Source organism: Ranitomeya imitator, chromosome 2, assembly GCF_032444005.1.
Source record: "Ranitomeya imitator isolate aRanImi1 chromosome 2, aRanImi1.pri, whole genome shotgun sequence".
NCBI classification, from domain to species: domain Eukaryota; kingdom Metazoa; phylum Chordata; class Amphibia; order Anura; family Dendrobatidae; genus Ranitomeya; species Ranitomeya imitator.
Genome location: NC_091283.1, coordinates 395,665,782 through 395,691,790, shown reverse-complemented (window position 1 = coordinate 395,691,790; position 26,009 = coordinate 395,665,782). Strand labels below are relative to the sequence as shown.

Here is a 26,009-nt window from a genome sequence, read left to right as displayed (position 1 = left end):
TTAGTTTTACCTATGTGTCAGACTGCTACTTAAAGGAGCTCCTGGGAGGAGGAAGAAGAGGAGCCATTACCTTAGGGGGCATTCTTAAATAGTGTAATGTTGTCTCTATTCTAGAGCTGTATGAATTTTTGAAGTTTTTTTTTTTAACAAAAATTTGCTGTTTTGATGCATCAGCTTTCCTGAACTTCTGTACATTTTCCTGTGAGGAGGAGAGACACGAAAATTTGTTGACCACTTTTGTGGCTTCATACTGTATTGGTAGCCACAGCGGGTACATTATACTGTAATGGGGAGCACAATGGTGGCCTCATACTGTATTGGTACACACACTGGGCACATTATACTGTAATAAGGAGCCCAAGCAGCCTCATCATGTATTGGGAGAAATGTGGTGCCTTCATAGGGACATCAGACTGTGTGGGAAAGCCGAGGAGGCCTCATTGTATAAGGGAATAAACAGTGAAGGCATCATACTGTGCATGTTGGGGGTTTACATAGGAGTAAAATGTGTATGTGGAATTGTGGGGACATTATATCCTGGAGAGCCATCTTGCGGGTGTTATACTGGGTGACTGCCTTGGAAACTGTATCATAGTGGGTGGGACACTAAAAGGCATCACTATTTTGTGTGCATAAAACAATACATTTATCTTTTTCCTGTCTTTAAAAGGTGTGAGTGATTTGAAGGAATTTTTAGTTCAGACTTTTTCTTTGACAACTCATGATGCCTCCATTACACCTATCCTCAAGCCCTCTCTTGACCCATCCTCTGTATCTAGCTATCGCCCTATATCACTTCTCCCGTATGTCTCCAAGCTACTGGAACAACATGTCTACCTTGAACTGTCCTCCCATCTCTCTTCTTGCTCCCTCTTTGACCGCTTACAATCTGGCTTCCAGTCACACCACTCCACTAAAACTGCCCTAACTAAGGTCACCAATGACCTCTTAACCGCCAAGAGCAAGCAACACTACTCTGTCCTCCTGGACCTGTCGGCTGCCTTTGACACAGTGGACCATTCTCTATTATTACAGACCCTCATCCCTTAGCATCACAGACTTGGCCCTATCCTGGATCTCATCATACCTAACAGACCAGACATTCAGCATCTCCCACTCACACATCATCTCCTCACCTCGCCCCCTATCTGTCAGAGTCCCACAAGGTTCAGTCCTAGGGCCCCTGCTCTTCTCCATTTACACCTTTAGCCTGGGACAGCTCATAGAATCTCATGGCTTTCAGTATCATCTCTATGCTGATGACACACAGATCTACATCTCTGGACCAGATATCACCTCCCTACTAACCAGAATCCCTCAATGTCTGTCCACTATTTCATCCTTCTCCGCTAGATTTCTGAAACTTAACATGGACAAAACAGAATTAATCATCTTTCCCCCATCTCACGTGACCCCCCCAACGAACCAATCCATTACAGTAACTGGCTGCCCACTCTCCCCAGTCCCACAAGCTTGCTGCCTCGGGGTAATCCTTGACGCTGATCTCTCCTTCAAACCACATATCCAAGCCCTTTCCACTTCCTGCCGACTTCAACTCAAAAATATTTCACGAATCCGTTCATTTCTCAACCAAAAATCTGCAAAAACCCTAGTCCATGCCCTCATCATCTCTCGCCTTGACTACTGCAACCTCCTGCTCTGTGGCCTCCCCTCGAACACTCTTGCACCCCTCCAATCTATTCTATCTATTCTAAACTCTGCTGCCCGACTAATCCACCTGTCCCCCCGCTATTCCCCAGCTTCTCCCCTCTGTCAATCCCTTCACTGGCTCCCCATTGCCCAGAGACTCCAGGACAAAACCCTAACCATGACGTACAAAGCCATCCACAACCTGTCTCCTCCATACATCTGTGACCTCATCTCCCGGTACTTACCTACATGCAACCTCCGATCCTCACAAAACCTCCTTCTCTACTCCCCTCATATCTCCTCTTCCCACAATCGTACACAAGATTTCTCTCGCATATCACCCCTACTCTGGAACCCTCTACCACAACACATCAGACCCTCGCCTACCATCGAAACCTTCAAAAAGAGCCTGAAGACCCACCTCTTCCGACATACCTATAACCTGCAGTAACCACCGATCGACCAAACCGCTGCCTGACCAGCTCTATCCTCACCTACTGTATTCTCACCCATCCCTTGTAGATTGTGAGCCTTCGCAGGCAGAGTCCGCGCTCCTCCGATACCAGTTATGACTTGTATTGTTTAAGATTATTGTACTTGTTTTTATTATGTATACCCCTCCTTACATGTAAAGCGCCATGGAATAAATGGCGCTATAACAATAAATAATAATAATAATAATTTCTATGTATGCCCCGGGTCTCATCTTATTATCGGATCACTCATTGAATGAGACAAGTGGGGCATTGAATGGTTTCTCTTGCAATTGTCTGGATGATGTATAACATCTCTCCCTGGTCAATGTCAAATTGGATGGAAAAAAAAGCATCAGCAGACACCACTTTTATACTGTAGTTATATAAATGAAAATACATACTTTGTTCAAATATGGGTGTACTAGCTATTGATCCTGTTCTACACTTGAGTAGCAAACACTTTATTTGGTACATTTCCAGAGCCATTTTTTTTTTTTAAAACAGTGTTTGTGAATTTGCATATACAGTGTCTTCAATAAAATGGTGCCGATAGCGTGGTATGCTGACTCGGGCACCATATTATTTAAGTATTTAACACAGACAACGTGCTGCTGGAAAGCGAGGAAAAACTGAGCAGGAGTGTTTATTGTTTCTTTTGTTTGCATGTATTGAACAACAGCAGCGTAGGCAAGATGGGGGAGCAAATAATAGGATGGGGGAGCATATTTTGTTGAAGACACTGTGTGTGACTGTGTCTTCAATAAAATGGCTCCAGGGACCATGATATGCACTGGTGCTGACTCAGGCATCACACTCCTCCTCCAGCCTCATCCTCATGGTGCCACACTCCTCCAACCTTGTCCTCCTCTTTGTCACCTCGAGGCACTGGACCGCTGGTGTATTAATGTTGGATGCATCCTTCTGACTCAGGCATCAAGCAAAAAAGTAGAGGAACACTTAAACAACACAATGTAACTCCAAGTCAGTCACACTTCTCTGAAATCAAACTGTCCAGTTATGAAGCACCACTGATTGTGAAACAATTTCTCCTGCTGTTGTGCAAATTGAACAGACAACAGGTAGAAATGATAGGCAGTTAGCAAGACAACCCTATGGAGTGGTTCTGGAGGAGTGGACTGCTGCTGGAATGTTTGCTTTTTGTGAGAAGCACCTGTATATATTACACATACATACAAACCTATATACCCACACTACCTATGAACATGTTCTACGCCCAGGTGGCAAGTCTGTGTCTCTCTCTCCCCCTACTCCCACACACTGGTGAAGCTGCTGCTGCTCCAACCGTTATCCTGGCATTCGCTTGAGGCTCCGGACAGAAGGACACATCTCCGGTTATATAGGTATATTACTTTATTCTTATTAGTTGTCATTAACATAATAACAAATGGTAACTAGCAATTTTATACATTTTATAATCAATTAGTGAACCAAATTGTTTTATATTTTTTGCAGATGAGTAACTTCCTATAACTTATATGTTTTTATAGTACATATTGTCAATAAAACAATTAAAAAAAATAAAATGGCTACTTCCCTTTGTGAGTTCTCTGATGTATTCTAAGTTTTGCTTTCACACTATAACATTTACCACATTCTGAACATGAAAATGGCTTATCTCCTGTGTGAATTTTCTGATGGGTAACAAGAATTGTTCTGGTGGTATAGCATTTCCCACAATCTGAGCATGAAAATGGCTTTTCTCCTGTGTGACTTCTCTGATGTATTACAAGTCGAGCTTTTAATCGAAAACATTTTCCACATTCTGAACATGAAAATGGCTTTTCCCCTGTGTGAATTCTGAGATGTTTATCAAGACATGCTTTCCAATGAAAACATTTCCCACATTCTGAGCATGAATATGGCTTCTCCCCTGTGTGACTTCTCTGATGTGTAACAAGGCTTGTCTTACTACTATAATATTTTCCACATTCTGAGCATGAAAAAGGCTTTTTTCCTGTGTGAATTTTCTCATGTAGTGTTAAAACTGATTGCCGTTTAAATGATTTCCCACATTTGGAGCATGAAAATGGTTTTTCTCCTGTGTGAAATCGCTGATGTATTTTAAGGTTGGCTTTCACCCTATAACGTTTCCCACATTCTGAACATGAAAATGGATTATCTCCGGTGTGACTTCTCAAATGGGTAACAAGAGTTGTTTTCAGGTTAAAACATTTCCCACATTCTGAGCATAAAAATGGCTTTTCCCCTGTATGAATTCTCTGATGGTCTTCAAGTTTTGCTTTCACTCTAAAACGTTTCCCGCATTCTGTACATGAAAACGGCTTATCTCCTGTGTGAACTCTCAGATGTGAAAGTAGACTTGCTTTCCAATGAAAACATTTTCCACATTCTGAGCATAAAAAAGGCTTTTCCCCTGTGTGAATTATCTGATGCTTAACAAGATATGATTTTTCTGTAAAACATTTCCCACATTCTGAACATGAATATGGCTTCTCCCTTGTATGGCTTCTCTGATGTATAACAAGGCTTGATTTACTATTGTAATATTTTCCACATTCTGAACATGAAAATGATTTCTCCCCTATATAAACCATTTCATTTTCAACAGCACTTTTTTGACTTTCAATTTGCATATTTGTCTTTAATGAAGCAGTAGAGGAGATGAGTTGTTGAAAAGGATCAGAGGACAGATTTTTTCTCAGTTGATCTTGTTGTGTATCTGAGAAAATTACATGTTCTTCACATGTATCTGGTGTGCTACTACAATTATCAGCTGCAAAATCTGAGAATTTCCAATGTCCCTCAGAGCTCCTGGTACAGTCATCTGCCAAGAAAAAATCTGATTTGTATTATTTTAAATAACATTGCATTTTAATTATATTAATATTTTTTGTTATATACTTTATAATATTTTCATATAAACTAATAGAATTCAATTAACAACAGACTAAGGTCAGGTTCACATTGCGTTAACAGCAGCCCGTTCAACACATGCGTTAACGGGCTGCTGTTAGCGCAAGTGCCGGTATGTCAGTGCGCTAGCGCAGATAGAGCTAGCAGATGCTCTATCTGCGCTAGCAGTGACAGACCCGGAAACACTGCAGCCCGCGTCCCAGGGTCCGTCACTCAATGACTGCACATCGCTAGCGCACGCCCATTGTGGGCGTGCGCTAGCGATGTATCCGACATTGAACTAAATGGCGGCGTTAACGGACTACGTTAAACCACGTTATGCCGCGGTGTAACGTAGTCCATCTAACGGACACCAAAAGCGTAATGTGAACCTGGCCTAAGGCATAAGACCACAAAATAGGTGCTGATAGTTTATGGTGTTAGTCCACCAGGTTGTGCTCTTTCAAATGTTAACTTTTCTTCAGGTTAATGTTTCACTGTGTGTCACCAATCATTTCCAGATACATTTCAAGAAGAGATTTGTAAAGATTTCAGTAATTCATTAATTACTGTAGGTGATTTCATCTTATGCACACTGTGACTGGTACAAACACTCTACCATGGAGGAGAGCACATTGGAGGAGCAGTACTGGTCATGTACACATTGTTATTTCTGTCAGAGGAAACAGGCTCAATAATTGCTACCTTGGACAGACTTGACACAAGCCACTCCATTTGGCACATTCCACATCCCCCCCCCCCCCCCCTTATAGTATCATTTCTCCAGTCCTGTGTACAGGGTGCAATTCTAAGTATTCAGTAGCATAGCGACTGATGTGGCAGAGGGGGTGACCCTCATGCTCCGAGGGGCCCACCTGGAGCTACGCTACTGTAATTATATCGGAGTGGACAGCGAGCCCATACAGTTACAATTTGCGGCAGAGCAGAGAAACTCAATCTTCCTGCTTTGCCACCCGGCCGCTATGGGACCCCTGGATGCTGATACAGTTGACCGCATTGATGAGAGTGGGAGCATTACGCTCCCTCTCCCATCACCCCCTCTCAGCGTCTGAAATCTCTGACACAGACAGGGTCGCGCTGAAGTCACTACTCGGTGCTCGCTGTGCTGAGATGTGTGGGAACTCAGAGCAGAGAGGGAACGAGGAGGAGAGAGGAGTATTGTATTTATTTTTTATGGGGGTGCATTATGCTACAAGCCCTATGAGTAGTGCATTATACAATAGAGTCTGCCTATGGGGGTGCATTATACTATATAGAGTTTGCATATGGGGGTGCATTATACTATATAAAGTCTGCCTATGGGAGTCATTATACAATATTGAGTCTGACTAGGGGGGCTGCATTATACAACAGAGTCTGCCTATGGGTGGTACATTATGCAATGCAATAGAGAATCTGCCTATGGGGGGTGCATTATACAATATGGAGTCTGCCTATGAGGAGTGCATTATACAATATAGAGTCTGCCAATGGGGGGTGCATTATACTATATAGAGTTAGCCTATGGGGGTGCATTATGCTACATAGAGTCTGCCAATGGTGATTGCATTATACTATAGTCTGTCTATGAGGAGTGCATTATAACATATAGAGGCCTATGGGAAGTGCATTATACTATATAGAGGTCTATGGGAAGTGTACTATACTATGTTGAGGACTATCTGGTATATTATACTATATGGAGGCCATCTAGGGGGACCATCATGCAGTGTGGGGATTACAATGAGGGGGCATCATACAGTGTTGGAGCCATCAAACAGTTTGAGGGCTACTAAGGGGTTAGTATACTGTGTGGGTGATATTATACTGTGAGGGGGCATTATACTGTGTATAAGAGAGCATCATACTGTGTATAGGGGAGCTGTGCAGAGGGGAGACTCGGGACATTATTAAATGTAAATTGGACACTTATTGTAATAGGGGAACTCGGGTTACTGTGACTGTCAAAGGGGCACACAGGGTATTATTGCTTTCTAAGGGGCAAAATGTGGCCACTGTTTTCTCGGGCACTTGCACAGGGCATTATTATAATCTAGGTTTGTTTTACCATCTAGAGGGCACACAGTAGGTGCAGTAATAGGGACACATACGGCAGCAGTGGCTCAGTATTGGGGAATCAGCAGGATTAGAAGTTTGTACAGGTTGGGGATAGATGGGGACAGTGCGGAAAATATGAGAAGTGAGATGTCTCGCTGTTGTAATCTCTGCAGCAGAGGCCAGGCTGGAAGAAGTTGTCATGTCAGTCTAGGCCAGATGGAAAAGACGGGAAAAGTGAGCGATTCCATCAGAAAGAATTGACAAAAGACTGACTGGCACTTCCAAGCTAATGTGAACAGGTGCATACTAGGAGCAGGCATCTCCATATACAATAAACAAAAAAGTTGCACTCTGTAGTGCTAAAGCATGACAATATGAATAGCAATACTGCTTCTAGATACTAATAAAAAAATGAGACTCTTAGCACATAATTTGGTAAATTCATGCATGCATTCATGCAATTTGAGACCGCTATGTCATTGGTTGCTGGGCATGCATGAATTGGCCAAATTGTTTGCTAAGCGTCTCATTTTTTTCCTAGTATCCAGAAGCAGTATCGCTAATCATATGTCATATATTTCATATTGACATGCTTTAGCACTACAGAGTGCAACTTTTTTTTGTCCATCAGAAAGAACATCCTCTGTAAGTCACCATCTATAACTATGCAGTAGTCATTTATAGATTCCATAGGACTGGTATCTACCACTGACCATATGGTGGTAATATCAATGTTGGTCTTTGAATAGAGATTATTTTCAGCAACAGCTCTGTCATCTGCTGAAGTTCTCCTACATCCACATAAGGGTGTGGCACTATAGTTTTAATCAGGGTTTCCTGGTTAGGGGCCCACTCAGAAGTTTTGCCCCTGAACCAAAACCCTAGCTATGCCTTTAAGAATCTCATCTTATTCTGGACATTTTAGAGTGTGGAACACAAGAGAATAAAATATTGAAAATTACAACCAATTAAATCCTCTGAACTCCAGCAGTACTATATACAGTACATAGCAGGGTGCACCGTTCAGTTACATAGCTCCACTGGAACTGTATAGAAAACAGTATATATTGTGTGTGTGGTGCTATCACATCACCATACTTATTATAATATACAGTGGGGGAAATAAGTATTTGATTCCTTGCTGATTTTGTAAGTTTGCCCACTGACAAAGACATGAACAGTCTATAATTTGAAGGGTAGGTTCATTTTAATATTGAGAGATAGAATATCAAAAATAAAATCCAGAAAATCACACTGTATAACTTATATAAGAAACTAGCTGAAGAGCCCGGCGTTGCCTGGGCATAGTAAATATCTGTGGTTAGTTATAGCACCTCACTTCTCTTATTTTCCCATCACGCCTCTCATTTTCCCAATCACATCTTTCATTTTCCCCCTCACACCTCTCATTTTCTCCCTCACTCCTCTCATTCCCCCCTAACACTTGTCATTTCAACCTTACATCTGTCATTTTCTGATCACTCCATTATTTTTCCTCACTCCTCTCATTTTGCACTCACACCTTTTCATTTTCACCTCACACCTCTCATTTTCACCTCATCACCTCAGTATATACATGTTTGTCATCTCCCTTATATATAGTATACATCTGTATGTCATCTCCTGTATATAGTATATACCTGTATGTCATCTCCCCTGTATATATTATATACCTGCTGTGTGTCATCTCCCCTATATATAGTATATACCTGAATGTCATCTCCTTCTATATATAGTATATACCTGTATGTCATCTCCTCCTGTATATAGTATATACAGTTAGGGCCAGAAATATTTGGACAGTGACACAATTTTCGCGAGTTGGGCTCTGCATGCCACCACATTGGATTTGAAATGAAACCTCTACAACAGAATTCAAGTGCAGATTGTAACGTTTAATTTGAAGGGTTGAACAAAAATATCTGATAGAAAATGTAGGAATTGTACACATTTCTTTACAAACACTCCACATTTTAGGAGGTCAAAAGTAATTGGACAAATAAACATAACCCAAACAAAATATTTTTATTTTCAATATTTTGTTGCAAATCCTTTGGAGGCAATCACTGCCTTAAGTCTGGAACCCATGGACATCACCAAACGCTGGGTTTCCTCCTTCTTAATGCTTTGCCAGGCCTTTACAGCCGCAGCCTTCAGGTCTTGCTTGTTTGTGGGTCTTTCCGTCTTAAGTCTGGATTTGAGCAAGTGAAATGCATGCTCAATTGGGTTTAGATCTGGAGATTGACTTGGCCATTGCAGAATGTTCCACTTTTTGGCACTCATGAACTCCTGGGTAGCTTTGGCTGTATGCTTGGGGTCATTGTCCATCTGTACTATGAAGCGCCGTCCAATCAACTTTGCAGCATTTGGCTGAATCTGGGCTGAAAGTATATCCCGGTACACTTCAGAATTCATCCGGCTACTCTTGTCTGCTCTTATGTCATCAATAAACACAAGTGACCCAGTGCCATTGAAAGCCATGCATGCCCATGCCATCACGTTGCCTCCACCATGTTTTACAGAGGATGTGGTGTGCCTTGGATCATGTGCCGTTCCCTTTCTTCTCCAAACTTTTTTCTTCCCTTCATTCTGGTACAGGTTGATCTTTGTCTCATCTGTCCATAGAATACTTTTCCAGAACTGAGCTGGCTTCTTGAGGTGTTTTTCTGCTAATTTAACTCTGGCCTGTCTATTTTTGGTATTGATGAATGGTTTGCATCTAGATGTGAACCCTTTGTATTTACTGTCATGGAGTTTTCTCTTTACTGTTGACTTAGAGACAGATACACCTACTTCACTGAGAGTGTTCTGGACTTCAGTTGATGTTGTGAACGGGTTCTTCTTCACCAAATTAAGTATGCGGCGATCATCCACCACTGTTGTCATCCGTGGACGCCCAGGCCTTTTTGAGTTCCCAAGCTCACCAGTCAATTCCTTTTTTCTCAGAATGTACCCAACTGTTGATTTTGCTACTCCAAGCATGTCTGCTATCTCTCTGATGGATTTTTTCTTTTTTCTCAGCCTCAGGATGTTCTGCTTCACCTCAATTGAGAGTTCCTTTGACCGCATGTTGTCTGCTCACAGCAACAGCTTCCAAATGCAAAACCACACACCTGGAATCCACCCCTGACCTTTTAACTACTTCATTGATTACAGGTTAACGGGGGAGATGCCTTCAGAGTTAATTGCAGCCCTTAGAGTCCATTGTCCAATTACTTTTGGTCCCTTGAAAAAGAGGACGCTATGCATTACAGAGCTATGATTCCTAAACCCTTTCTCCGATTTGGATGTGGAAACTATCATATTGCAGCTGGGAGTGTGCACTTTCAGCCCATATTATATATATAATTGTATTTCTGAACATGTTTTTGTAAACAGCTAAAATAACAAAACTTGTGTCACTGTCCAAATATTTCTGGCCCTAACTGTACCTGTGTGTCATCTCCCCTGTATATAGTATATATCTGTGTGTCATCTCCTCCTGTATATAGTATATACCTGCATGTCATCTTCTATATATAGCATATACCTGTATGTCATCTCCTCCTGTATATAGTATATACCTGTAGGTCATCTGCTCCTGTATATAGTATATACCTGTGTGTCATCTCCTCCTGTATATAGTATATACCTGTATGTCATCTCCTCCTGTATATATATGTGCCTGTATGTCATCTCCTCCTCTATATAGTATATACCTGTGTGTCATCTCCCCTGTATATAGTATATACCTGTGTGTCATCTCCTCCTGTATTAGACCTCGTTCACACGTTATTTGCTCAGTATTTTTACCTCAGTATTTGTAAGCTAAATTGGCAGCCTGATAAATCCCCAGCCAACAGGAAGCCCTCCCCCTGGCAGTATATATTAGCTCACACATACACATAATAGACAGGTCATGTGACTGACAGCTGCCGTATTTCCTATATGGTACATTTGTTGTAGTTTGTCTGCTTATTAATCAGATTTTTATTTTTGAAGGATAAGACCAGACTTGTGTGTGTTTTAGGGCGAGTTTCGTTTGTCAAGTTGTGTGTGTTGAGTTGCGTGTGGCGACATGCATGTAGCGACTTTTGTGAGATGAGTTTTGTGTAGCAACTTTTTGTGTGTCGAGTTGCATGTGACAGGTTAGTGTAGCAACTTGTGTGCAGCAAGTTTTGCGCATGGCGAGTTTTGCGCGTGGCGAGTTTTGTGTGGTGCCTTTTGAGTATGTGCAAGTTTTGTGTGAGGCAAATTTTGCATGTGTTGCAACTTTTGTGCATGTGGCAATTTTTCCGCGTGTGCAAGTTTTGCGTGTGGCGAGTTTTCCATGAGGTGAGTTTTGCACTTGTGGCGAGTTTTGCAAGAGCCTAGTTTTTGCATGTGGCGAGTTCTGCGCGTGGCGAGTTTTGAGCGGCGACTTTTGTGTTTCGACTTTTATGTGGCGAGGTTGGAGAATGTGTGGTGAAATGTGTGCTGAGGGTGATATGTGTTCAAGCACGTGGTAGTGTGTGGCGCATTTTGTGTGTGTGTTCATATCCCCGTGTGTGGTGAGTATCCCACGTCGGGGCCCCACCTTAGCAACTGTACGGTATATACTCTTTGGCGCCATCGCTCTCACTCTTTACGTCCCCCTTGTTCACATCTGGCAGCTGTCAATTTGCCTCCAACACTTTTCCTTTCATTTTTTCCCATTATGTAGATAGGGGCAAAATTGTTTGGTGAATTGGAAAGCACGGGGTTAAAATTTCACCTCACAACATAGCCTATGACGCTCTCAGGGTCCAGACGTGTGACTGTGCAAGATTTGGTGGCTGTAGTTTCGATGCCTCCAACACTTTTCCTTTCACTTTTTTCCCCCATTATGTAGATAGGGGCAAAATTGTTTGGTGAATTGGAACGCGTGGGGTTAAAATTTCACCTCACAACATAGCCTATGACGCTCTCGGGGTCCAGACGTGTGACTGTGCAAAATTTTGTGGCTGTAGCTTCGACGCCTCCAACACTTTTCCTTTCACTTTTTTCCCCATTATGTCGATAGGGGCAAAATTGTTTGGTGAATTGGAACGCGCGGGGTTAAAATTTCACCTCACAACATAGCCTATGACGCTCTCGGGGTCCAGACGTGTGACTGTGCAAAATTTTGTGGCTGTAGCTGCGACGGTGCAGATGCCAATCCCGGACATACATACACACACACATTCAGCTTTATATATTAGATAAGTATTTGATCTCCTACCAACCATTAAGAGTTCTGGTTCCAACAGACCAGTTAGACACTGCTAATCAACTCGTTACCTGCATTAAAGCCAGCTGTCTTACATAGTCACTTTTATAAAAGACTCCTGTCCACAGACTTAGTCAGTCAGACTCTAACCTCTACAAACAAGCGTTATTTGCCCATGCTCAATGGTAAGCTTTGCCGAATGAAAAAAAAAAAAAATCACGGATGGTGCTTCTTTTCTGCCGCATCTGCTTTTCACGGACTCCCTGTAAATTTATTGACGGTTGGTAACCCAGTCTATATATCCCAGTGTGGATGGAACTAAAAGTGTACATGACCAGTCTGTGCTCTTCCAATGTGCTTTCCTCCATGGTTGAAATGTTGACATGGGTCATCTGCAACCAGAGCGTGGCACTGCCTGGCCACAGAAGCAAAGGTAAAAAGGGCAGGCTCTGATACAGATGTCACAGTACCTCCTCCTCTCTTACGAGGAGCCTTTGAACCCTTGGGTCCAGTCTGATCTGGAATGATCGGTTGTCCACATTAATGTTTGTAGCTGACACCCACGATTTCTCCTCTGGTCCATAACCCTTCCATTGAACGAGATATTAAAGAAATCTTCTCACAAACCGAGAGTCAAGGATCTTTTGTAGCTCAAACTCAAGACTGCCGCTGACCAGGACAGGAGGAGGAGGATTACTGACAGGGTGAACAGGCGAACATATAATAATTTTATTTATATAGCACCATCAAATTCTGTAGCACTTTACAATTAAGCGGGGACATGTACAAACAAAAATCACTGGAAAAAGGTAATGCTTACCTGCCCAGGCCCCAGAGCAAATGCACTATCTGGGTGCAGTGGACCCAACTAATTATGGCAGCAACACAGGTGCAAAAGCACAGAAAAATTCCAATCTGTATGTGGCATTATTCACACACGGGTGATGCAGAGCATCTGGCTTACAGCCTATTACCAACGCTTATACTGTTAGATCAGGCGGGCTGCCCAGTGCCTCCCAAATGCATCCTGTGTGAACACAGGCCACAGTTACAGAGCCATATGGACCCAACTGCACCCTGAAAATAGATAAAGTGCACAAAAACCTATCAAAATGCCGAATTTGCGGGCGGAATTTGCGGCGTGCTTGCGAGAAGCGCATGTTAACTAGTTAACAGCTGCGGGTGGATCGCGATTCCAACTGTGGCTGTTAGAGACACATGTCAGCTCTTCAAAACAGCTGATGTGCCGAAAAAGATGTGGGCTTGGCGCCAGAGCCCACATCAAAGGGAGGGAGTCCGACATCAGCGTAGTGTTATGCCCAATGTCAGAAAGGGCTTAACCCCTTTACCCCCAAGGGTGGTTTGCACGTTAATGACCAGGCCAATTTTTACAATTCTGACCACTGTCCCTTTATGAGGTTATAACTCCGAAACGCTTCAACGGATCCTGGTGATTCTGACATTGTTTTCTCGTGACATATTGTACTTCATGATAGTGGTAAAATTTCTTTGATAGTACCTGCGTTTATTTGTGAAAAAAACGGAAATTTGGCGAAAATTTCGCAATTTTCAAACTTTGAATTTTTATGCAATTAAATCACAGAGATATGTCACACAAAATACTTAATAAGTAACATTTCCCACATGTCTCCTTTACATCAGCATAATTTTGGAACCAATTTTTTTTTTTGTTAGGGAGTTATAAGGGTTAAAAGTTGACCAGCAATTTCTCATTTTTACAACACCATTTTTTTTTAGGGACCACGTCTCATTTGAAGTCATTTTGAGGGGTCTATATGATAGAAAATGCCCAAGTATGACACCATTCTAAAAACTGCACCCCTCAAGGTGCTCAAAACCACATTCAAGAAGTTTATAAACCCTTCAGGTGTTTAATAGGAATTTTTGGAATGTTTAAATAAAAATGAACATTTAACTTTTTTACACAAAAAATTTACTTCAGCTCCAATTTGTTTTATTTTACCAAGGGTAACAGGAGAAATTGGACCCAAAAAGTTGTTGTCCAATTTGTCCTGAGTACGCTGATACCCCATATGTGGCAGTAAACCACTGTTTGGGCGCATGGGAGAGCTCGGAAGGGAAGGAGCGCTATTTGACTTTTCAATGCAAAATTGACAGGAATTGAGATGGGACGCCATGTTGCGTTTGGAGAGCCACTGATGTGCCTAAACATTGAAACCCCCCACAAGTGACACCATTTTGGAAAGTAGACCCCCTAAGGAACTTATCTGGATGTGTGGTGAGCACTTTGACCCACCAAGTGCTTCACAGAAGTTTATAATGCAGAACCGTAAAAATAAAAAATCATATTTTTTCACAAAAATTATACTTTTGCCCCCAATTTTTTATTTTTCCAAGGGTAAGAGAAGAAATTGGACCTCAAAAGTTGTTGTCCAATTTGTCCTGAGTACGCTGATACCCCATATGTGGCAGTAAACCACTGTTTGGGCGCATGGGAGAGCTCGGAAGGGAAGGAGCGCAGTTTGACTTTTCAATGCAAAATTGACAGAAATTGAGATGGGACGCCATGTTGCGTTTGGAGAGCCACTGATGTGCCTAAACATTGAAACCCCCCACAAGTGACACCATTTTGGAAAGTAGACCCCCTAAGGAACTTATCTAGAGGTGTGGTGAGCACTTTGACCCACCAAGTGCTTCACAGAAGTTTATAATGCAGAGCCATAAAAATAAAACAAAATTTTTTTCCCACAAAAATTATTTTTTAGCCCCCAGTTTTGTATTTTCCCTAGGGTAACAGGAGAAATTGGACCACAAAAGTTGTTGTCCAATTTGTCCTGAGTACGCTGATACCCCATATGTGGGGGGGAACCACCGTTTGGGCGCATGGGAGGGTTCGGAAGGGAAGGAGCGCCATTTGGAATGCAGACTTAGATGGAATGGTCTGCAGGCGTCACATTGCGTTTGCAGAGCCCCTAATGTACCTAAACAGTAGAAACCCCCCACAAGTGACACCATTTTGGAAAGTAGACCCCCTAAGGAACTCATCTTGATGTGTTGTGAGAGCTTTGAACCCCCAAGTATTTCACTACAGTTTATAACGCAGAGCCATGCAAATAAAAATATTTTTTTTTCCACAAAAATTATATTTTAGCCCCCAGTTTTGTATTTTTCCAAGGTTAGCAGGAGAAATTGGACCCTAAATGTTGTTGTCCAATTTGTCCTGAGTACGCTGATACCCGATATGTGGGGGGGAACCACCGTTTGGGCGCATGGGAGGGCTCGGAAGGGAAGGAGCATCATTTGGAATGCAGACTTAGATGGATTGGTCTGCAGGCGTCACATTGCGTTTGCAGAGCCCCTAATGTACCTAAACAGTAGAAACCCCCCACAAGTGACCCCATATTGGAAACTAGACCCCTCAATGAACTTATCTAGATGTGTTGTGAGAACTTTGAACCCCCAAGTGTTTCACTACAGTTTATAACGCAGAGCCGTGAAAATAAAAAATCTTTTTGTTTTCCCACAAAAATTATTTTTTAGCCCCCAGTTTTGTATTTTCCCAAGGGTAACAGGAGAAATTGGTCCACAAAAGTTGTTGTCCAATTTGTCCTGAGTACGCTGATACCCCATATGTTGGGGTAAACCCCTGTTTGGGCACACAGGAGAGCTCGGAAGGGAAGGAGCACTGTTTTACTTTTTCAACGCAGAATTGGCTGGAATTGAGATCGGACGCCATGTCGTGTTTGGAGAGCCCCTGATGTGCCGAAACAGTGGAAACCCCCCAATTATAACTGAAACCCTAATCTAAACACACCCCTAACCCTAATTCCAACGGTAACCCTAACCACACCTCTAACCCTGACACACCCCTAACCCTAATCCCAACCCTATTCCCAACTGTAAATGTAATCTAAACCCTAACCCTAACTTTAGCCCCAACCCTAACTGTAGCCCCAACCCTAACCCTAACCCTAATCCTAGCCCTAACCCTAGCCCTAACCCTAGCCCTAACCCTAGCCCTAACCCTAGCCCTAACCCTAGCCCTAGCCCTAACCCTAGCCCTAACCCTAGCCCTAACCCTAGCCCTAACCCTAGCCCTAACCCTAGCCCTAGCCCTAACCCTAGCCCTAACCCTAGCCCTAGCCCTAACCCTAGCCCTAATGGGAAAATGGAAATAAATACATTTTTTTTTATTTTTCCCTAACTAAGGGGGTGATGAAGGGGGGTTTGATTTACTTTTATAGCAAGTTTTTTAGCGGATTTTTATGATTGGCAGCCGTCACACACTGAAAGACCCTTTTTATTGCAAAAAAATATTTTTTGCAATACCACATTTTGAGAGCTATAATTTTTCCATATTTTGGTCCACAGAGTCATGTGAGGTCTTGTTTTTTGCGGGACGAGTTGACGTTTTTATTGAAAACATTTTTGGGCACGTGACATTTTTTTATCGCTTTTTATTCCGATTTTTGTGAGGAAGAATGACCAAAAGCCAGCTATTCATGAATTTCTATTGGGGGAGGCGTTTATACCGTTCCGCGTTTGGTAAAATTGATAAATCAGTTTTATTCTTCGGGTCAGTACGATTACAGCGATACCTCATTTATATCATTTTTTTATGGTTTGGTGCTTTTATACGATAAAAACGATTTTACAGAAAAAATAATTATTTTTGCATCGCTTTATTCTCAGGACTATAACTTTTTTATTTTTTTGCTGATGATGCTGTATGGCGGCTCTTTTTCTGCGGGACAATATGACGCTTTCAGCGGTACCATGGTTATTTATATCTGTCCTTTTGATCGCGTGTTATTCCACTTTTTGTTCGGCGGTATGATAATAAAGCGTTGTTTTTTGCCTCGTTTTTTTTTTTTTTTTCTTACGGTGTTTACTGAAGGGGTTAACTAGTGGGCCAGTTTTATAGGTCGGGCCGTTACGGACGCGGCGATACTAAATATGTGTACTTTTATTGTTTTTTTTTTTTTATTTAGATGAAGAAATGTATTTATGGGAATAATATTTTTTTTTTTTTTTCATTATTTTGGAATATTTTTTTTTATTTTTTTTTACACATTTGGAAAATTTTTTTTTTACTTTTTTACTTTGTCCCGGGGGGGACATCACAGATCAGTGATCTGACAGTTTGCACAGCACTCTGTCAGATCACTGATCTGATAGGAGTGCAGGCTGCTTCACAGTGCCTGCTCTGAGCAGGCTCTGTGAAGCCACCTCCCTCCCTGCAGGACCCGGATCCGCGGCCATCTTGGATCCGGGGCTCGAGCAGGGAGGGAGGTGAGGAGACCCTCGCAGCAACGCGATCACATCGCGTTGCTGCGGGGGGCTCAGGGAAGCCCGCAGGGAGCCCCCTCCCTGTGCGGTGCTTCCCTGCACCGCCGGCACATCGCGATCATCTTTGATCGCGGTGTGCCAGGGGTTAATGTGCCGGGGGCGGTCCGTGACCGCTCCTGGCACATAGTGCCGGATGTCAGCTGCGATAAGCAGCTGACACCCGGCCGCGATCGGCCGCGCTCCCCCCGTGAGCGCGGCCGATCGGCTATGACGTACTATCCCGTCCAGGGTCAGATAAGCCCAGGGCACCTCGACGGGATAGTACGTCTAAGGTCACAGAGGGGTTAAACCAGAGATTTATGTCACACAAAATTGTTGATAAATAATATTTACTACATGTCTACTTTACATCTGAATAATTTTTTACCGTGAATGACAGCTCTGTCGCCCTATGGGATTGAAGGCTGACTGAACCGTAAGGATTTTAAGTGACAGCTCTACTGCCCTATCTGATGCAGAGGTGTGAGTATTGTGTTTGACAGCTCATCTGTCTTTTCTGGCTGGGTCTGTGGGATCTCCTCCAAGTGTCATTTGATCAGGGTTATTACAGGGTTATTTAGCACTCTGACAATTGTCAATCCTTTGCCAATTGTAGCTTTATTCAAGTGGTGCTTGCTCAAAGTTGTATTCTAATCTCCATTGATGATCTTGGATTTACATTTTTGACCATCCATTTGACTTACAAAAAAAAACAAGAAAAATGGGTAACCAAGGATAAAAAAAAAACAAGAAAAACCAAAAAGAACCTTGTATCCTAGTAAATCTTCATAAAGAGGCTTACCCTGCACATCAGGGCCTCCTAATGATCCTGATCGGTGATACGCGTTGAGGCGCTTTTCTTAAACCTCAGAAATGATGAGTACCCCTTTTTATACACCGGTTATCTTTTTTGATGCAAAATGAGACTACAGCCTTATATCTGTACTGTATAGTTGTTTGCCATAATTGTACCCAGCCTGCCCTAAATTATCCATTATGGCCATTTGCTTGGGCCTAATTTGTTATACCCTTCGAATGTATCAGTTTATCTTTAGGCTTTTTCCTAGGAAAAGCCATCGAGGAGTGGGGGTGCCGTTTCCGCTGAACAGTAGGGTGCCAACCCCCGCGGCTAGGTAGGCTGGAAATATCAGCAGAGAACAGTTGTAGTGAGGTACTATGTGACTATTATGCACTTTTGCACTTTGTATTATCATGTTATTCACTCTCTCTCACACTATTTAATGAAGGCCGTCTAGTACTTTTCAAAATCGGTAGTTACTGTCCATTTCATTTTCCTGTCATGCTTGAATGGTGGTTTATCTGATTCACGCTGTTCGTAGTGGATAGACAGGAGTTTTAAGGACAGCCGCCGTGGAGCAGGGGCGCCTATCTTGTGATTATTGCAAAGTGCCGACCTCCGCTGCTAGGCAGGTTTAATCAGTATCAACAGTGTGAGGGATAGATTTAGTCTAGCACGGTTGTCTGCATGTTGATTGTTTGTTATAAGGTTTTTAAGTGAACAATAAAATACAAAGTTTTATCTTTATGAAGATTTACTAGGATACAAGGTTCTTTTTGGTTTTTCTTCATCCATTTGACTTACCCCTTTATTTTGATCCACTACCTTCATAATACTCTGGCCTCGGACTGTTACCCAAATACGCTTTTGTCTTTTACCTCAGTCTATTATAAGCCTTTTTGGCACTGATCCCGGAACTCTTCACTATTCTGCCTTAGCAGTTCGTGAGTAGTGGCTAGCGTCACACCCAACACTAAGTATATTTAGAGGCAAAAATAGTGGCAAAATGTGTTTTTTTTATTTTTAAACAATAATACTCACCTGTGCGGTTATCTGTAGGAATCTCCTCTTTACACCGCTCATCACCCCTCACATATGTCTCTGTAGTATTAATATGGGGCAGATCTTTACCCTGAAAGAAATATTGTAAAAGTCACAGACACTTTATGTGAAAGTTATGGGAGAGTTGCAGAGGGTGAGCTCAGAGCTGCCACTAGGAATTTCAGGGCCCTATACTGGCAAGATATTCGGGCTCCCTTGGCACCCAGGCTCCATATCCAACCTTGGAACCTTCCACAGTCCCACCTCCCACTCTTGGAAAAACGCCACTTCTGCACCACGTCCTCACTAATGACACATTAACAGTTCCCATTGAACCCCATATCTCATACATATATCTTAAAACGCTCAATACTCTTTAGGTATATTTGTATTTAAGGGAATGAGTCATATAAATTTTTAAAATGACCATTAATACCACATACAAGAGAACTATACGTCACACAGTGACCAGACTACATATTACAACCACATAGTGACGGAATAATGCCACATACAAGGGACAAATACTGCCCACACCATGACCATGCCACATATTTCCATTACATAGCACCCAAATGCTACAATACTATTCATTAATAATAAAAAAAACAATACTAAGTGCCATTATACACAGAAGCTCTGTAAATGCTGTCAGTAAACAGATAATACAGTGACTCACTAGTGACATTATACTCAGGAGCTCTGCATTTAGTGTCAGTGAACAGGTAATACACCGATCATTGGTGACATACCCAGAAGATCTGCACATAGTATATAGTGTATAGTGTCAGTGTACAGGTAACACACTGACTCACTAGTGACATCTCTAACTGAAGTCCTTCAGCTTTGCTTTTCTTTTTCATCCAGCACAGACCTCCATTACTTCTTCCAGCCAGGACTCGTCTAAGCATAAAACAACTCACTTTTTCAATTTCTTCTACACCCACCATTAATATATAATTAGTTTTTATGCAACCCACTATTCCAAATATAAACTGCAATCCACCACTGTGCCCCTACCAACTTTAAATAGCCACTTTCCCCACCTAATATATAAATTATGCATCTGTACTTTTCCCCAAATTCAAAATCAGTCACTGCATCCTTAATACACTCCACTCTGTACCTCTCCCTCCCCCATTCATTATATTTACATGTCCCTTCCGTCCCAATTCATTATATCTTCTCCCTCTCCCACCTCACCCTCTATTATCAACTGCTCCCCCCACATTCAATACATCATTTACTCTCCTCCGCCCTCAATTTATCATTTGCTGCCCCATCCCCAATTCATCATTTGTTGTCCCCACCCTCAATTTAGCATTTACTGTCCCCACCCCCCAGTCTCAATACATTATCATTTACTCCCCCGACCCTCAAAATTCATCATCATTTGCTCTCCCTACACACACCTTCAATTCACCATTTGCTTTTCCCACCCCACACCTTCAATTCAATTGCTGTCCCCCACCAAAAATTCATCATTTGCTCTCCCCACCTTCAATTCACTTGCTGTCCCCCAATCACCCACCCTCGATTCCTCATTTTCAGTCCCCCACCCTCAATTCATCATTTGCTCGGTCAAGCTTATATTTCTACGGAGGTGTCAAAAGAAATAGTTTTCCTTTGTCTAGATACCTTCTGAAACAAGAGACACTGATATCCATGTCCCTTATTCATTATGGTCGATGCTTGTGTACTTATCATGCTCCATCGGCCCATCCATTGTGGTGATAATCACTCCATCTCCCCCCCTCACTTCATCATTTGAGGTACCCCCTCCTCCACTCACTTTATCATTTGCAGTCCTCCTTCCCTTAATTTTTTACAGTCCCCCTTCCCTTCATCATTTGCAGTCCCCTTCCCCCCACTCACTCCATCATTTGAAGCCCCCTCCCCCACTCACTTCATAATTTGCAGTCCCCCTAACCCACTCACTATATTTGCAGTCTCCCTCACTTAATCATTTGCATTCCGCTGCCCCCAACTCACTTCATCATTTGCAGTCCCCGCCCACACTTTATAATGTGCAGTCCCCCTCACCCACTCACTATATTTGCAGTCCCCCTCTCTTCATCATTTGTAGTCCCTCTCCCCCCACTCACTTCATCTTTTGCAGCCCCCCTCCCTCCACTCACATCATTTGCAGTCAACCATCCCCCTCACTTCATCATTTGTAGCCCCCTTTCCCCCTCACTTCATCATTTCCAGTTCCCCTCCCCCACTCACTTCATCATTTGCAGTCAACCATCCCCCTCACTTCATCATTTGCAGTCCCACTCCCCCATTCGCTTCATGGCTTGAAGCCCCCCCTCCCCTACTCACTTAATCATTTGTAGCCACCCCTCCCCCACTCACTTCATCATTTGCAGCCCCCCTCCCCCACTCACTTCATCATTTGCAGTCCACTTTCCCAACTCACTAAACCATAGGCTGCTTTCACACATCAGTTTTTTGCCATAAGTCGCAATCCTTTGAATTTTGAACAAAACGGATCCAGCGACTGATGCCGCCGGATCAGTTTTTTTCTTATAGACTTGTATTAGTGACGGATGGCCTCACGTTTCATCCGTCGTTCATCGGATCAGTCAAAAATTGTCGGTCCGGCGGCCGGAGACAACGCACAAAGGAATGTTTTTGTGTCTGTTGAACAAACGGACAGCGACGGATCTGGCGCCGTCCGTTGTTTGCTAGAATGGAAGCCTATGGTGCCGGATTCCGTTTTTATAAACTGAGCATGCTCCGATTTTTTTAGGATCCAATTAGCTGAATTAGCTGGTCGGATCCGGCTAAAAAACGGATCCATTGCATCAGTTTTTCACAATCTGCGACAGATCCGTTTTTTCAAAATTTGACGGATTGCGACTGATGGCAAAAAACTGATGTGAAAGCAGCCTTAGCAGTTCCCCTCCCACCACTCACTTCATCATTTGCAGTTGCCCACCCATCATTTGCATCCCCCTCACCTCCATCATTTGCAGTCTCCCACCGTCCATTCACTTCATTTGCAGTCCCCTGCCACCACTCACTTCATTTGCAGTCACCCACCCCCTCATTTCATCATTTGCAGTACCCCTCCACCTCCCCCTCACCCATTTAATTCATTTTATAAAGAAAAAATTTTTTTTACTGACAATCCCCCTGCAGGCGCAGCTCTGCTTCTGGTGTCCTCATACATGCTGGCACTTATCCGATGACGTAATCGCATTTGCGCCGTCACCTGACCAAAGTTCAGATAAGGCGGAGGGAGCTAGATCTGCAGCCGTTCAGGATAGATGGCCATGGAGCTCCGGGAAGCTAACAGCGCCGAGGTGTGCGTTGTGCACATTTTATTGCATGATGGGGCCCGATGAGCAGAAGAGCAATAGGGGGGGCCCAGACTGTGTCTGCTACCCCCTCTGTACTGCTGCTCACTGGGCCCCGAAGAGCAGTAAGGGTAGGAATGCCCTGAGGGTGGCCCTGGGTAAGTTCTGCAGCTGGGCAGGGGAGAGTTACAGTGGGTCAGCCCTGTAGCTGTGCCGGGGTGACTGAGGGTCAGCCCTGCAGTTAGGCAGGGGAGGGGTTACAGAAGGTCAGCTCTGTAGCTGGGCAGGGGAGAGTTACAGAGGGTCAACAATGCAGCTGGGCCGGGAAGAGTTAAGGTACCGTCACACTCAGCAACTTTCCAACGATCACGACCAGTGATACGACCTGGCCGTGATCGTTGGAAAGTCCTTGTGTGGTCGCTGGAGAGCTGTCACACAGACAGCTCTCCAGCAACCAACGATGCCGAAGTCCCCGGGTAACCAGGGTAAACATCGGGTTACTAAGCGCAGGGCCGCGCTTAGTAACCCGATGTTTACCCTGGTTACCATTGTAAATGTAAAAAAAAACAAAAAAAACACTACATACTTACATTCCGGTGTCTGTCGCGTCCCTCGCCGTCAGCTTCCCGCACTGACTGTGAGCGCCGGCCGGCCGTAAAGCAGAGCACAGCGGTGACGTCACCGCTGTGCTTTACGGCCGGCATTCACAGTCAGTGCGGGAAGCTGAAGGCGAGGGACGCGACAGACACCGGAATGTGAGTATGTAGTGTTTTTTTTTTTACATTTACAATGGTAACCAGGGTAAACATCGGGTTACTAAGTGCGGCCCTGCGCTTAGTAACCCGATGTTTACCCTGGTTACCAGTGAACACATCGCTGGATCGGCGTCACACACGCCGATCCAGCAATGTCAGTGGGTGATCCAGCGACGAAATAAATTTCCAGACTTTCAGCTCCGACCAGCGATGTCACAGCGGGATCCTGATCGCTGCTGCCTGTCAAACACAACGATATCGCTATCCAGGACGCTGCAACGTCACGGATCGCTATCGTTGTAATGTTGTTCAGTGTGAAGGTACCTTTATAGAGGGTCAACAATGCAGCTGGGCTGGGAAGAGTTATAGAAGGTCAACAATGCAGCTGGGCCGGGAAGAGTTATAGAGGGTCAGCCCTGCAGCTGGGCAGGGGAGAGTTAGAGTATGTGCAGTGTGTGCTTTGGATGCAGTACGTATCCGCTGAATCCAAAGAGCTGCCAGCTATTGAACGCAGGCGAGTCTGCATGTATTCACTGAACCTTGTGGATTCACAGCGACAAATACATTGTACGGGTGAAATAGACATGCTGTGATCTAAATAGACAAGATAAATAGACATGCTGTGGTCTGGAAAGATGTGCTGCATGTCAGGCTCCGCAGGTCATCTGCGGGCGTCGGTGCATGCATAGTGGGCATGGGATTTCTTGAATCCCATCCATTATGCTGTAACATCTGGCTACTGAGGATTGGACACTGTACAAGTATGCAGCATCCAACCTGCAGCATTTACTGACCGTGTGTACCTACCCCAACAGAGGGTTAGCTGGCACATCTTATATTGGGCCAATTATACACTGGAGCATCATATATGGGGCCCATTATACCCTGGGGCATCATATATGGGACCCATTATACACTGGAGCATCATATATGGGACCCATTATACACTGGAGCATCATATATGGGGCCCATTATACACTGGAGCATCATATATGGGGCCTATTATACACTGAGTCATCATATATGGGGCCCATTATACACTGGATTATCATCTATGGGGTCCATTACAACCTGGAGCATCATATATGGGCCCATCATACACTGGAGCCTCATATATGGGGCCCATTCTATATAGAGCAATATATGGGGCCCATCATATACTGGAGCATATATGGAGTCCATCATATACCTTTTGGAACATTATATGGGACCCATTATGTATGGAGCAATATATGGGGCCCATTATACAGTATGGTGCAATATATGGAGCTTATTATATACTGTATGGAGCAATATATGGGGCTCATTTTGTATGGAGCATTATATGAGGCCCATAATACTGTATAGAGCAATATATGTGGCTCATTATACTGTATGGAGCATTACTCGGGCTCATTATATTGTATGGGGCATTATGTGTGGCTCATTATTCTGTATGGAGCATTATATGGAGTCCATTATTCTGTATAGAGTAATATATGGGGCTCATTATACTGTATGGAGCACTATATGGTGCCTATAATACTGTATGGAGAAATATATGGCTTTTATTATTATGTATGGAGCATATGTGGTGACCGTAATACTGCATGGAGCTATATATGCTGCTTATTATTCTGTACAAAGTACTATGTGGTGCCGATAATACTGTATGGAGCAATATATAGGCCTCATTCTGTATGGAGCGCTATGTGGTGCCCATAATACTGTTTGGAGGACTATACTGTTCGGTTTCTAAACTATTGTAGAATTTACAATAGATATCACTCATGTAATGTAAGAAGTGAAATCTTTGGCATTGTACTACACCTATATTTCCCTGCCGTATCTGCACCATGAATTGTGGTATGTGTTAAAGGGGCCCACTGAGACTCTTTCACCCGGGACCCACGAAAACATGGAGTCGGCCCTGTAGGCACCTCACTGTCTATGGACATGGTATATATAGAGCCTGGTGTGGGTGGGGCAGCTTTTCAGATCTGCTTTATTGCTAAATCTAAAAGAACTAATTGTGTCAGAATGGCTGCACCCAGTAATCTAGGAGATACCTCCTTAGATTCAGCTTCTCTTTCCATACAAAAGGCTGCTCTCTGATGAAATAGCAAAAACCTACTGACAGATTCCCTTTAACAGAATCCTTTCTAGTCTATAGATTACATCTGGAGTATATGAGTCACCTGATTGTACAGTGTGTCCGTAAAGTCATGGTGCACTTTTTCCAGTCACAGGATCTGTTTATAGTTTACATTTTGGCGCCATTTCTCTGGCACAATCATATGAGATCTGTTCATGAGAAGAAATAACAAGAACCAATCAAACAACACAAACTCATTTAAGCTGTTGCTGAGCCCCCAGTCAGATTAACCCCTGATAAACTGAACTCTGATTAATACACTGCCAGGTCTGTGACATCATGCAACCACAAGCTTATGCCAGCTGTGTGGTTTTCCATGCCAGTCGAGATGTGGATGGTACAGAGGAAAGTTCAGTGTGTTCTGTGGCTCGCTAAATTCGAATCCGTGACCAAAGTGCTAC

General features: G+C 43.4%; 1 protein-coding gene across 3 annotated transcripts in view; it reads right to left on the bottom strand.

The window, feature by feature from the left end:
- Positions 1-3,479: 3,479 nt before the first annotated feature.
- LOC138667014 (oocyte zinc finger protein XlCOF22-like) overlaps positions 3,480-26,009 on the bottom strand; it is a 32,758-nt gene continuing 10,228 nt past the window's right edge. For all 3 annotated transcript variants that reach the window (XM_069755246.1, XM_069755247.1, XM_069755245.1), the window contains 2 exons: positions 19,415-19,505; positions 3,480-4,932 (listed from right to left, as the gene is read on the bottom strand). In XM_069755246.1, coding sequence (XP_069611347.1) covers positions 3,674-4,932; positions 19,415-19,505 — 1,350 coding nt within the window. In that variant the 3' untranslated portion in view covers positions 3,480-3,673. The remainder of the gene's footprint in view (positions 4,933-19,414; positions 19,506-26,009) is intronic.